Consider the following 14,834-nt stretch of genomic DNA (forward strand, 5'->3'; position numbering starts at 1 on the left):
AACTGAGTCACACGTGTTCAGTTCCCAGGAGAGGCAGCCATGACGGGCACCTTGAGATCCATCTGAGCAGAAGAAGCAGGGGTCAAAAGGGCCAGTCTTCCAGCTGGCTGTGCTCAAGTCTGTTTGATCCACCCACAATCCCTGTGCATTTGCGCAGATCATTGCATGCTCTGTTGCCAGGCTGATGTCAGCCGTATACTGTGTCCAGCTTCCTGTCGTCAGCCGGTATACTGCTGTGACGTCACAAAGTAGAAGTAGGTTACTCAAACCCAGCAGACGAAAATATTTAGACCTAGATTAGAGGCAACAAGGGGCAGATGAACTGAGATTTAGGGGAATTATCATCCAAGAAAAATCACAGGTCCAGATTCATAGAAAAGAAGGGCTTTATTGGCTAGAAGAGAGAAAAAAAAATTAAGACAAAACTTTTAAGTTGCAAAACTAGTATGACCATCACAGCCTGTAGAAGAAGCAACAGAGTGGTCCGGGAGGTGGCGCAGTGATAAAACTTTGGACTCTCAAGCATGAGGTCCCGAGTTCGATCCCCGGCAGCACATGTGCCAGAGTGATGTCTGGTTCTTTCTCCTATCTTTCTCAGAAATAAATAAAATCTTAAAAGAAAGAAAAAAAAAAAGAAGCAATAGAAAGGAGGGTTTGAAATAGTCTGCACAGACTGGGAGTATGGACCGACCAGTCAACACCCATGTTCAGCAGGGAAGCAATTATAGAAGCCAGACCTTCCACCTTCTACAACCCACAGTGACCCTGGGTCCATGCTCCCAGAGGGATAGAGAGTGGGAAAGCTATGGGGGGGGGGGGGAATATGGAGATTGGGTGGTGGGAATTGTGTGGAGTTGTACCCCTCCTACCCTATGGTTTTGTTAATTTATCCTTTCTTAAATAAATTTAAAAAAAAATTAAAAAAAAGAAATAGTCTGCACATACTTAGGAGTTTTCTAGGGAAATTTTACATATTTATGAGGGAAAACAGCAAACATTTGTCATAGAGGACCGTACAGTGAACATATATAATCATGCATCAGATTCACTCAATAACTTAACAGTGTCAATTTTTTGGTAGGATAATGAGGAAATAGTTTGCTATTCAAGGAAGGCTCTGTTGCACACATTACAGTATACAAGGACCAATGTTCAAGCCCCTGGTACCCACCTGTAGGGGGAAAGCGTCGTAAGTGGTGAAGTAGGGCTTCAGGTTTCTTTCTCTTTCTCTCTCTGTCTCAGTTTCCCCTCCCCTCTCAATTTTACTCTGTTTCTATCTAATAGTAAATAAGCAAATAGTATAATGTTTATGAAAAATTACATTTATGCTTGAGGCACCAGATTTACCAGGTATAATCCCCACCACCACTGTAAAACAGAGCTGAGCAATGCTCTGGTTAAAAAAATAAATAAAATAAAATTAGGCAGTAATACAGCGGGTTATGTGCACATGGCATGAAGCACAAGGACCAATGTAAGGACCCGAGTTCCAGCTCCCAGCTCCCCACCTGCAGTGGGTCACTTCATAAGTGGTGAAGCAGGTCTGCAGGTGTCTTATCTTTCTCTTCCCCTTGTCTGTCTTCTCCTCCTCTCTTGATTTCTCTGTCCTATCCAACAACAATAACAGCAATAACAAGGACAACAAACAAAAAAATGGCCGCTGGGAGCAATGGATTCGTAGTGCAGGAAGCAAGTGCCAGTGATAATCCTGGAGGGAAGAAAAAAAAAAAGGTAGCATAGCTGACTTGGTTGTCAGTCTGCCTCAAATCATTTTGCTGTCAGATCTTTACTTCCCTTTATCTTACTGTATCAATAAGGTTCCACCAATTACAGATTGTTTAAGAGGGAACCTCTTAAATTTTTAAATACCCCCCTCCAAAGGAATTTTTTTGGGTGGGTGGCTTATATTATTATTTTTTTACATTTTTTATGTTTGTTTATTTTCCATTTTGTTGCTCTTATTGTTTATTGTTTTTATTGATGTCGTCATTGTTAGATAGGATAGAGAGAAATGGAGAGAGGAGGATGAGACAGAGATGGGGAGAGAAAGACACCTGCAGGCCTGCTTCACCGCCTGTGAAGTGACTCCCCTGCAGGTGGGGAGCTGGGGGGCTCGAACCGGGGGAGGTATATATTATGAACCATTAGAGTGAGTTACTATCAAGATGATTTTCCTTTTGATCCTCTTGGCAGTGGCTGTCTGAAGGATGGAGCTTGTCTAGGATTATGTTAGAAGGGAAAAGGTGAAGTGTAGGTGTATTTGGAAGGTGGATGAAACACTTGGCAAGGTCACTGTAGAGAATCACTGCAGTTTGTGTGATTCTCAGAGGGTTGGCCAAGGCGTTGGGCTTTGAGATGTAGTAATGTGAATGAGGTTGCAGAATATAAGGGCCTACACTTCCTATTTCAAAACTGCGGTGGGCCAGTTCTACAACCCAGGAGGGGAAAGGAAATGTTCTTCCTCTTCTTTTCCTGCACTGAGTATACCCTTAAGTCACATCTGTCAAGTAGTAATATTCTGTTCATTGACACTGTATGTGTTAAGTTTGTGTGACACTAGAGTGTCAAGCAGAATCAGGAGAGCAGATAAAGAGTTTAATCAGGGAGGTTAATAGTGGCAGACTCTCCTGGCCAGTTAGGGGGCCTAGAGTTGTACCCCAGTGTAGGCTGGGGGCATTTTATATTGTTTAGGGCTTGTTTGCTTTTGGCCTGAGAAGCAGTATGTCCTTGGGTTTATGACCCAAATCTGGTTGGAAATGTCCAGTACAGTCTTTTCAGCCTGAGAGTCCATATTGTTCCAGGGCTTTATGACCTAATTCTGGTTGAAGATGTTGTTGAAGGTATAGGCAGGGGTAAATTCCTGTGTGGGTGAGGGGTTTACTTTTCAGCAAGATAAACTCTTCCCATGAGGTTAGGACAGACTATGACCCACATAGTCAACGACTGCCACCTCTCCAGATTCAAAGGAGGTCTCGAAACTTTACATCAGGCTCAACCTGACGCTGTTGACTGGCTACGGAAGAAGGGCAAACGCTAGAAGAAGGAGGAGGTTAGGCAGGTCTCTGTATATTTCCTTCAGTACTTAAGTTGTTATTAAAACTGTTTACACGTAAATATGTACTAAGTATTTAGTAGACAGCTGAATAAATTTGTGGAGCATCACTCATGAATTAGGAATTGTAGATTTTGTGGTCCGGGAGGTGGTGCAGTGATAAGGCTTTGGACTCTCAAGCATGAGGTCCTGAGTTTGATCCCCGGCAGCATATGTGACAGGGTGATGTCTGGTTCTTTCTCTCTCCTCCTATCTTCTCATAAATAAATAAATAAAATCTTAAAAAAAGAAAAGAAAAAAAGGAATTGTAAATTTTAGAAGATATATATATATATGCTCACGAATGTTATAGATTATATTTCATTATGTGAGTTTTAAAATCCAACAACTTACACCTTCTGTAGATTGGGAGTTAAGATAACAGTGATTATGCAAAAAGATTTTCATGCCTTAGGCTCTGAGCTCTCGGGTTCAATTCCCATTTCCCCCAAGAGCCAGAGCGAGCTGTACTCTAGTTAAAAAAAAAAAAAAGCAAATAAATTAGGGAATGATTTTTTCCCCTCTGCTCATGCCCTTTGGACAGTTGTTTCATTGTTTTCACATCATTCTTGACCACACAGGCTCTTTCACTTTAAATACTAAGGTGCTTCTTATAAGAGATAAAATGGCAAACATCTGACTTTTAGTGGAACATTTTCTGTGATGTCAGTAATGCCTGGGCTGAATGTTTCCTGTTTTCATAGACTCTTGGGAATCTATAGGGAGCAACTAGATTGCTTGGTGATCTCTCTCTCTCTCTTTTAAAATTACTATATTTACTTTTACTTTTTTACCAAATAACTGCTCAACTACAGCTTATAGTGGTGTGGAGGATAGAACCTGAGGCCTCAGAGTCTGAGGCAAGAGAGTCTATGTGTTAACCATTGTGCTGTCTTCCCCCATTGCTCTTGGTTTGTGCGATTTGAAAGACTTACTACATAAATTATTTCTCCCTATGGAGTAAATGCCCAAGCTGAAAATAAACTACGGATTCTAATAGCCGGGCAGAAGGAATGTACTTGTCTAAGCAAAACATCTTATGTGTAATTTGGCTTGTCAAACAATGTGAAGCAGGATGAAAGAATCTTACTTTAAAATGTGCAGCTGGTATTAAGAGTGTCATACGGTGCTAGTTGTTTGGCTGGGTGTCTTCTATGTCTAGTGTTGTTCTTGCCTTCACTAATCATTGGAAGGAACCCTGCTTCTTTATTTGTTACAGAAAACATCTTCACAGTAGAAAATGTTTAGGTTTTTAATGTGTCTCCATATGTTGGAAGTCAACATATCTAGATGAAAATATTTCTTCTCTATTTAACAAAATAAGAGCATTTATAATTGAGTTTATTTAATGATGGACCACATTCTTTTACTGCATGCTTCATCACATGAAAAGAAGGAACAGCATGTAGCGCCTACTTAGTTTTTACTAGGTATAACTTGAAATAGGAACTTGAACCCAGGTCTTCACGCATGGTAATATGTGTGCTCTACCAGATGAGCCACCACCCCACCACAAGAATTTCTGTTTTTCTGAGCTACCAAACAACTTGTATGTAACTGCACTTGGTTATTTTGTGTCTGAGAATTAGCTGATTAGGTGGGTGATCGTTGCTATGTGCAAATTTCACAGATTGAATCTCACTCTGAAGACTGCTTTCTTAACTATATGTATTTCCTGAATTAAATGGCTGCACAGTTAAAAGCATCTTTGATACTCACTACATTGCTTCAGAGCACACTTACACCATTATAGAAAAAGTTGCAATTTGCAAATTACTAGCGAACTTGAGCTTTCCCTGGAGATTCATTCTCATAACAACATGCTACCCATTATGTAAAAGATTTGGCTCCAAGTAGCATTATTTATACCTTTCTTTCTAATTAGAAAGGATGAGGCATAATCTTTAGATGCTATTTCCATTAATTTCCACAGAAAACTAGCAGGAGGGGTTGTGCCAAGGCAGAAAAAGTCACTCTCTTAGTTTTTAGTTCATTCCCTTTTGACTGTATACATGCACATATATAATCTTTAGATCTAAAAGCTAAATGTGATTTTTTTTCCTTTTCTTTTTGTAGATATATATTTTTATGGGGGGGGAAATAATGGTTTACAGTAGATACAATTGTTGGTACACCTGTAAATTTTCTCAGTTTTCTGCTAAATTCTCTTACCCCATCCTAGGTCCTTCTCCATTATCCATCAGGGTCTGAAAACCCCCGCACCCCCCACCACCATATGTGATTCTCTTAAGGAAATTTGGTAGTATGGGTTGAAGAATAATAGGAAAGGGCCGGGTGGTGACACATCTGGTTGAGTACACATGTTACAATGCACAAGGACCTGGGTTCAAACCCCTGGTCCCCACATGCAGGGCAAAAGCTTCACAAGTAGTGAAACAGTGCTGTGGATCTTAGTCTCTGTTTCCCCTTTCTATCCAATAAACAAATATTTTTCAAAAGGCATGAGCACATTCTTTCTCTTTTGTATTATTATTTTTATATATTGGAAAAAATGTAAAAGATTCAAAGCCTTGGTTTTCTTTTCTTTTGGGGCTACAGATTGACACATATCAAAGTCAGTTCCTAGAGGAACTTAAGTTTTATTTAGTTTTTATGCCATTGTTCTTTTCTAAAATTGACCATTTCTCTACTAGTGGAGGCTAATTTTGTTCCTTCTGAGTTTTGTGAAAGAACTGAAGGTGTGCAAGGATTTCTTTTTTTAATTAAATTTTGCTTCTGAATTTGATTCTCAAATCTGGTCCTTAGTGTAATACCATATTTGTTGGTCTGCTGCTAATTCTGCTTCTAAGACCCCTTCTGTTTTGATCATCACGTTAGGTTTGTTTGCATTGTTTAATGCTGTGGTCTATTTACATAATCACTGCTTTACCTGAGACCTGCCCTGCCTACAGGGCATTGGTTTAATCCCCACTGGTTAAATGCAAGCTTGATACTTCCAAGCGCAACTGCTTTTTCCTTCTCCCTACCCCGTATCCTATGTACTTCCTCTTCCGACCTGACGCTTCCGCCTCAGGAGATATAAAGGACAGGATTTTCTAATGAATAGAGATTAGATTGATTGCACTGCATCCCCGCTCATCAATAAAGATTGAACTGCATTCCCAAATCAGCCATGAGTCGTCTGTCGTCTGTCTCCCGCCCACGAAGCTAGCCTGGCACATGTTAATTCACAATTTTTATTTACTTTTTAATTAATAATTTTAAAACATAATTTACTTTATTTATTGGATAGAAACAAAGAGGAATTGAGAGAAATGGGAGAGGTTGACAGGGAGAGACAGAAAGACACCTGTAGCATTGCTTCATTGCTTGTGAAGCTTCCCTCCTCTAGGTGGAGACTGGGTGTTGAACCTGGGTCCCCACACATGGTAACATGTGGGCTCAACCAGGTGTGCTGCCACCCAAACCCAATACTAATTGGTTTATGGGGAAAAAATGTTTTCATTACTAATCTATTTTAAAAGCTATTATAGTACTTATCATGAAATATAGATGTATATTTTATAATAAAAGGTATTTATTAAATATCACAGGGTAGTATAATTAATACAAGATTTATTGGGTTATTCAAATAAAAATACAGGATAAAAGTACTACTAGTAAACTACCTTTTACATTTTTCTCTTTAGCACTTATTTTGCCTTTTAGAGAAACTATCTGCCTATAGAGACCTTAACTGGAAATTGCCCTGTCCCCTAAGAAAAGTAGTATGTTGTAATTTATACACTGGAAAAGCAAAATTATGTTTTATTTTGGTATTTGTAACTCTGAGCTCACCCCTCCCCTACTATGCCTAAAACTCAAAATTGCTCAAACTAAAGGTACAAAACCATTTTCACTGAACTATAGCACCCCCTGGCATTCTAACAAAGTTTTTTAAAATCAGAGGACCATTATGTTTATGCCTGTGTAAATGCTAACACATACACTTATGCTTAGACACATGCATACAAAGTGAAGAAGAACCATTCATGTAATATCATTTGATATTTCTTACATACGTGTGACCAAGAAGACGATTTCATAGAAATTTGGGGGAAGGTGAAAAGATGTTACCAAATTTGTAAATAATCATTAGACCTGATGCTGTTGACTGGCTACGGAAGAAAGGCAAACGCTAGAAGAAGAAGCATTAGTTTTCAGTGGGCTGTCTTGTGTGTGGATGCAAATTATCAGCTATGGCTGGACTTCAGTTGTCTTATATAGAAATGGTAGTGACTTACCATGCCAACTTGTATGTTGCAGGTACTTCTTCCAGCAGCTGGTCTGTTACAGTTACAGGATGTGAAAAAGACTTGCTGTGAATTTTTGGAATCTCAGCTTCACCCTGTCAACTGCTTAGGAATCCGGGCTTTTGCTGATATGCACGCATGCACAGACCTCCTAAACAAGGCCAACACCTATGCAGGCAAGTGGATTAGATCTCAGATCAGCTTGAGACTGGAAGAAATCGGAATCTCTTGACTTCCTCTCTGATTCTGTAGTAGCTCTGAAAAATTCTGTCTTATTTCTGGATCTGAACTTTCTTTTTTTTTTTTTTTTTTAGTTTTTTTCATTATCTTTTATTTTATTTACTGGATAGAGACAGCCAGAAATCGAGAGGGAAAGGGGTGATAGAAAGGGAGAGACAGAGAGACACCAGCAATACTGCTTCACCACTTGTAAAATATTCCCCCTGCAGGTGGGGATTGGGGCCCTGAACCTGGGTCCTTGTGCACTGTAACATGTGCGCTCAATCAGTGTACCACCATCCGGCCCCTCTGGATCTGGACTTTCTTAAAATACATTTAAAATCTTTTTAAAATTTTATTAGTGATTTAATAATGACTAACAAGATTTTAAGATAACGAGCACAATTCCATATAGTTCCCATCACCAGAGTTCCGTGTCCCATCCCCTCCATTGGAAGCTTCCCTATGAAGGTGATGATGCACCCCATACAGAATTGTGGTCCATACTCCCAGAGGGATAAAATCTTAAAATGATAGTAGTGTGTACCTCAGAAATTTTTGAAATAAAAAACTATGGGACCACGGAGGTAATTTAGCAGTAGAGTACAGAATACCTTAGATGCACAGATCCCTAGATTCAGTTTTCTGGAACTGCATAAGATGCACAGCAAAGCAAATGAAATGTGAGTGGTAGGATGTTGTTTTGCTCTCGTTCATAAAAAAATAAATAGGGGGCTGGGCGGTAGCACAGCAGGTTAAGCGCACATGGCACAAAATGCAATGACCGGCATAGGGATCGTGGTTCAAGCCTTCGGCTCCCCACCTGCATTGGCATTGCTTCACAGTGGTGAAGCAGGTCAGCAGGTGTCTACCTTTCTCTTCCCCTCTCTATCTTCCCCTCCTCTCCATTTCTCTCTCTCCTGTCCAACAACAACTACAGCAGTGACAACAATAATAACAACAATGATAAAGAACAAAGACAACTAAAGGGAAAAAATAGCCTCCAGGAGCAGTGGATTCGTGGTGCAGGCACCAAGCCCCAGCAATAACCCTGGAGGCAAATAAGTAAGTAGATAGATAGATAGATAGATAGATAGATAGATAGATAGATAGATAAAAGTTAAAGACTAAGTTTGGGAGTTGGGCAGTAGTGCAGCGGGTTAAGTGCACATGGCGCAAAGCGCAAGGAACGGCATAAGGATCCCGGTTCAAGCCCCCAGCTCTCCACCTGCAGGGGCGTCGCTTCACAAGCGGTGAAGCAGGTCTGCAGGTGTCCTTCTTTCTCTGCCCTTCTCTATCTCCCCCCCATTTCTCTCTGTCCTATCCAACAACGACATCAATAACAACAACAATCACTACAACAGTAAAACAACAAGGGCAACAAAAGGAAATAAATAAATATTTAAAAAAAAAAACCTGTTAGTTGGGCAGAGGAGATAGTGTAGTAGTTAAGCAAAAAGACTTTAATGCTTGAGGTTCTAAAATCCAGGTTCAGTCCCTTGAACCACCATAAACCAGAGGTGAATAGGGCTCTGGTAAAAATAAAAAAACTTTGATATTGGGCCCAAATCATTGTCTAGTTAGTTTTTGAAAGTACCAGATCTTTATCTATTGGGTTGTTGAAAAAGTCATGGCATGTTTTCCTGTGCAAATATGCATCATGACTTTACTTGAACATCCTTTCAGGATGTTAAATTAATAGGCCTATAAATGTTAATTTTTCTCTCTGTGAACTTTTACATCTCTTTTGCGTCTATGCAAATGATCTGTGACTTAGAAATTTCAAAGCAATAAAGTATAGGGGGAACTGGGCAATGTACCTGGTTGAGCACATACATTGCCTTGCTCAAAGGACCCAGGTTCTAGCTCCCTGCCATAGAGGGGAAGCTTCATGAGTGGTGAAGCAGTGATGCAGGTATCTCTCTCTCTCTTCCTTTCTCTTTCCTTCTCTCTTAATATCTCTGTTCTAGCAAATAAAGATAAATGCATAAATATTTTAAGTAAATGTCAATGTATAGAGTAGAGAAGTGGATATCAGATATTGGCAGCCTTTTCCTTAGGTACTTATTTTCATGGCCTCCTGCTGCCTACCCTTCCTATGAACAGAACCTGTAGTATTTGTCAGGAAACCATCTTTCTTTGCTTTTTTTTTTTTTTCCCCGTGGACGTATTTTATTTTATTTATTTTAATTTCTTTATTGGGGGATTAAGTTTTACATTCAATAGTAAATACAATAGTTTGTACATACATTTCTCAGTTTTCCACATAACAATACAACCGCCACTAGATCCTCTGTCAACCTTTTTAACCTATACTCTCCCCCTCACCCACCCCAGAATCTTTTACTTTGGTGCAATACACCAACTCCAGTTCAGGTTCTACTTGTGTTTTCTCTTCTGATCTTGTTTTTTAACTTCTGCTTGAGAGTGAGATCATCCCATATTCATCCTTCTGTTTCGAACTTATTTCACTTAACATGATTTCTTCAAGCCTCACCCAAGATGGGCTAAAAAATAGTGAAGTCACCTTGTTTTATTTTGTTGTTTTTTTTTCTTATTTATAAAAAGGAAACACTGACAAAACTGTAGGCTAAGAGGTGTACAACTCCCCACAATTTCCACCAACAAAACTCCGTATCCCCTCCCCTCCCCTGATAGTTTTCCTGTTCTTTAACTCTCTGGGAGTATGGACCCAAGGTCATTGTGGGATGCAGAAGGTGGAAGATCTGGCTTCTGAAATTGCTTCCCCACTGTAAATGGGTATTGAAAGGTTGATTCATACTCCCAGCCTTCCTCTCTCTTTCCCTACTGGGGCGGGCTTCTGGGGAATCAGAAATCAGAGCTCCAGGACACATTGGTGGGGTTGTCTGTCCAGAGAAGTCTGGTTGGCATCATGCTAGCATCTGGAACTTGATAGCTGAAAAGTGAGTTAACATACAAAGTCAAACAAATTGTTGACCAATCATGAACCTAAAGGCTGGAATAGTGCAGATGAAGAGTGGGGGGAGTGTGTGTGTCTCCTTTTTGTAAATAGCTCTTAGGTATATTTTAGTTATATTCTAAAGGGCCTGTGGCTCTACTAGTTTTTTGTTTGTTTTTCCCCAGAGCCTGAAGTCTAATATGCAGGTGGACCCAAGTTATTATCTGGAGAGATGATGTCATGGATGCATAAAGCACCAGAAAGCTGGATCAGGGAAGAGAGTAGCTCCTAAATATGGGAAAGGTGTATAAATATTGCTGACTGTAAACCCCATCGATTTGATGTGATCTGGGGCCCATATTGAACTTAGGAGCCTATGTCTCTGCATCCCTGTAGATCTGAGCTCACATTCTGTGGTCATGAGTAGGAACGTTCCAAGCTGCCCCAAGAAATCACTGTTTTTAATAGCTGAGTAGTAGTATTCCACTGTGTATACATACGACACCTTGCACAGCCACTCGTCTCTTGTTGGACACTTGGGTTGCTTCCAGGTTTTGGCTGTTACAAATTGTGCTGCTAAGAACATAGGTATACAAAAATCTTTTTGTGTAGGTATGTTGGATCCTTAGGATATATCCCCAGGAGAGGAATTGCAGTATCATAGGGTAGGTCCATTTCTAGCCTTCTTAGAGCTCTCCAAACTGCTCTCCACAGGGGTTGGACCAATTGACATTCCCACCAGAAGGGCAACAGGGTTCCTTTGACCCTACACCCTCTCCAACATTTGCTGCTGTTATCTTTTCTTATGTATGACATTCTCACAGTAGTGAAGTGGTATCTCATTGTTGTCTTTATTTGCATTTCTCTGACAATCAAGTACTTGGAACATTTTCTCATGTTTCTCAGCCTTTTGTATCTCTTCTCTGGTGAATATTCTGCCCATGTCCTCTCCCCATTTTTGGATGGGGTTATTTGTTTTCTTGTTGTTGTGTTTGGCAGGCTCTTTATATATTTTGGTTATTAGCCTCTTGTCTGATGTATGGCATGTAAAGATCTTCTCCCGTCCTGTGAGGAGCTTTTTAATTTGATGTAGTCCCATAGGTTTATACTTGCCTTAGTCTTCTTTGTAATTGGATTTGTTTAATTGAAGATGTCTTTAAAATTTATGCAGAAAAGAGTTCTGCCAATATTTTCCTCTAAGTATCTGATAATTTCTGGTCTAAGATCCAAGTGCTTGATCTGCTTGGAATTTACTTTTGCGTTTGGTGAAACATAGTGGTTCAGTTTCATTCTTCTGCATGTTTCAACCCATTTTTCCCAACACCATTTGTTGAAGAGACTTATCTTTCCCCATTTAATAGTCTGGGCACCCTTGTCAAAGATTAGATGTCCATAGATGTGGGGGCTTACTTCTGGCCTCTCAATTCTATTCCACTGCTCTGTGTGTCTATTCATGTTCCAGTATCAAGCAGTTTTGATGACAATGGCCCTATAATACAAGTTGAGATCTGGGAGTATGATGCTTCCAGTTCTCTTCTTTCTTCTCAGGATTGTTTTGGTAATTCTAGGTCTTTTCTGGTTCCAGATAAACATTTGTAACATTTGTTCTATTCTCCTAAAAAATGTGTTTGGGATTGTTATGGGAATAGCATTAAATTTGTAGATGGCTCTGGGTAATATATGCATTTTGATGATGTTAAGTCTTCCAACCCATGAACATGGAATATCTTTGCACTTTGTGTCTTTTTCAATTTCTTTGAGTAGTGACTCATAATTTTCAGTATACAAGTCTTTCACTTCTTTGGTTAGGTTTATTCCTAGATATTTTATTGTTTTTGTTGCTATAGTAAAAGGGATTTCTGGATTTCATCTTCTTCTAAGTTAGTGTTTGCATAGAGGAATGCCACTGACTTTGAATGTTAATTTTGTAGCCTGACATCTTACTGTATTGCCTGATGATTTCCAAAAGCTTCTTGCTGGATTCTTTAGGCTTTCCTGTATATACTATCATATCATCTGCAAATAAGAAGAGTGTGACTTCTTCTCTTCTAGTCTGTATCCTTTAATTCCTTGCTCCTGCCTGATTGCTAGGGCAAGAACTTCCAACACTATGTTGAATAGTAATGGTGATAGTGGGCAGCCCTGTCTAGTACCTGATCTGAGGGGAAATGCTTCCAGTTTTTCACCATTGAGTATAATGTTGGCTGTAGGTTTGCTATATATAGACTTCACTAACTTCAGGAATTTTCCATCTATTCCCATTTTTTGTAGCGTTTTGATCATAAAGGGATGTTGGATTTTGTCAAAGGCTTTCTCTGCATCTATCGATATGATAAGTGGTTTTTTGTCTTGCTTTTATTGATGTGGTGGATCACATTGATTGATTTTCATATATTAAACCAACCATTTTTCTTCCCCCCCCATAATGTTTTTTATTATCTTTATTTATTTAATGAATAGAGACAGTCAGAAATTGAGACGGGAGAGAGAAATAGGGAGATGGAGAAACACCTACAGCCCTGCTACACGTCTTGCAATGCAGGTAGGGACCAGGGGCTTGAAGCCAGGTCCTTTCACACTGTGATGTGTGTGCTCAACCAGGTGCACCACCACCAGGCCCCAGGAAACCATGTTTGGTTGCTGTGCTGGATTTCTAAGCCCTCCGTCTCTCCATCTAGGGAGAAGAGATTGCTGTGGGTGTATAAATTTATAAAAGTAGCCTATAATTTCTTTTGCTGAGTTTACAAATGTTTAGTATATGTATATATATTTAAAATGATTATTAGTTCAGACAGAAATAGCTCAACTGCTAGAGGGTAAGACTTGCATGCCTGAAGCTCTCAGTTCATCCCTGGCCCTGTATGTGCTGGAGTGGCAGTGTGTCTTATTTCTCTCATATGAAACCCTCTCTCCCTCATGTCCAGTTTTAAAAGTAATTATTAGAAGTGGCCAGGCAGTAGCACAGTGGGTTAAATGCACGTGGTGCAAAGCGCAAGGACCATCGTAAGGATCCCAGTTTCAGCCCCTGGCTCCCCACCTGCAAGGGAGTCGCTTCACAAGCGGTGAAGCAGGTCTGTAGGTGTCTTTCTCTCCGCCTCTCTGTCTTCCATTTCTCTCTATCCTATCCAACTGTTGCCTGTTACTTGCTGGCTGTCTGCACTGGCAACAAGTTGCTACAGGGAAGTCAGTGGTGAGGGTGAGTGCGAGTGTGAGGAGAAAGACACAACACACAAACCTCGGGAAGTGCTTCAGAGAGACAGCTCATTTATTGTACAGCGGGTGAGGTTCATATACTGTGGTTTAGGGAAGGGGAAATAGTAGGGATCCAATCACAGAGCCACACCTCACCTCTTACCAGACCACATCACACCAGTAGTGTAAGGTCATAAAAGTCCCTAACAGGCGCTGGCCACGCTCTATGTCTCGAGTTAAGGAACCTGTGATGAGGGAGTCTCCACCCCCAGCCTTGAGTCTTAGGCACCACCTTGGGTCCACATGGTCGGGAAGGGTCACGCCTACCACCTTTCTTGGGGAGGGCTGGGGTTTACCCTCTCAAGATGATGTAGAGATGAAAGGCCTCGACCCAGCCCGGGCTTGATCTCTTCCCACATCCAACAATGATAACAATCATAATAATAACAATGGCAACAAAAAGGAAAAAAATAGCCTCCAGGAGCAGTGAATTCCTATTGCAGGCACAGAACCCGTGTGGTTTTAGAGCTTATGAAAGGTCAGGGTCATGAAGATTCTACAGTAACTATTCCTATTTGGGTCTTACAGAGGCAGCACAGAGCAAGTAGATTATAACTTCCCTTGTCTGTCTTCCAGAAAGATTGTTTTAAAAAATTAGACACTTCCTAATAATCACTTTTCTTTTTGCCTCCAGGGTTAACACGGGTTTGGGAACAGGGCAGTGGTTTACAGTATAGTTGTTGACATATGGATTTATTTTTTTATCTCCCCCTAATAGTTGTCTAAAAATTTTTTGTTTGTTGCTTGGTTTGTATTTTAACCAGAGCACTACCCAGCGCTAGGTTAATGTAGTGCAGAGGGTTGAACCTGAGACTTTGGAACCTCAGGTGTGACAGTCTTTTTTGCATAACCATTATGCTATCCCTTCCTCCCCCCCCACCCTAGTGCTCTAGCTGGGGTTTTGGGCAAGCCTCAGTCTACCATCAAAGACTTCTGCAGTCTCTGATAAGCCTGTAGATTTTCTTCTTGCTCTAACTCTGTTATCTATCTATTCAGACCTTTCTACATTGCTTGCACATCAACCCAATTTATATACCCAGCTACTTTCATGTGTTCCTTCTTTCTTTATCTTATATGAAACGTAACTCCTCCCTCCAGG

General features: G+C 40.4%; 1 protein-coding gene across 2 annotated transcripts in view; it reads left to right on the forward strand.

The window, feature by feature from the left end:
• KLHL2 (kelch like family member 2) overlaps positions 1–14,834 on the forward strand; it is a 123,279-nt gene that overhangs the window by 62,594 nt on the left and 45,851 nt on the right. For both annotated transcript variants that reach the window (XM_060184031.1, XM_060184040.1), the window contains one exon: positions 7,358–7,520. In XM_060184031.1, the coding sequence (XP_060040014.1) occupies positions 7,358–7,520 (163 nt within the window). The remainder of the gene's footprint in view (positions 1–7,357; positions 7,521–14,834) is intronic.

The sequence above is a fragment of the Erinaceus europaeus genome, chromosome 2, assembly GCF_950295315.1.
Source record: "Erinaceus europaeus chromosome 2, mEriEur2.1, whole genome shotgun sequence".
NCBI classification, from domain to species: domain Eukaryota; kingdom Metazoa; phylum Chordata; class Mammalia; order Eulipotyphla; family Erinaceidae; genus Erinaceus; species Erinaceus europaeus.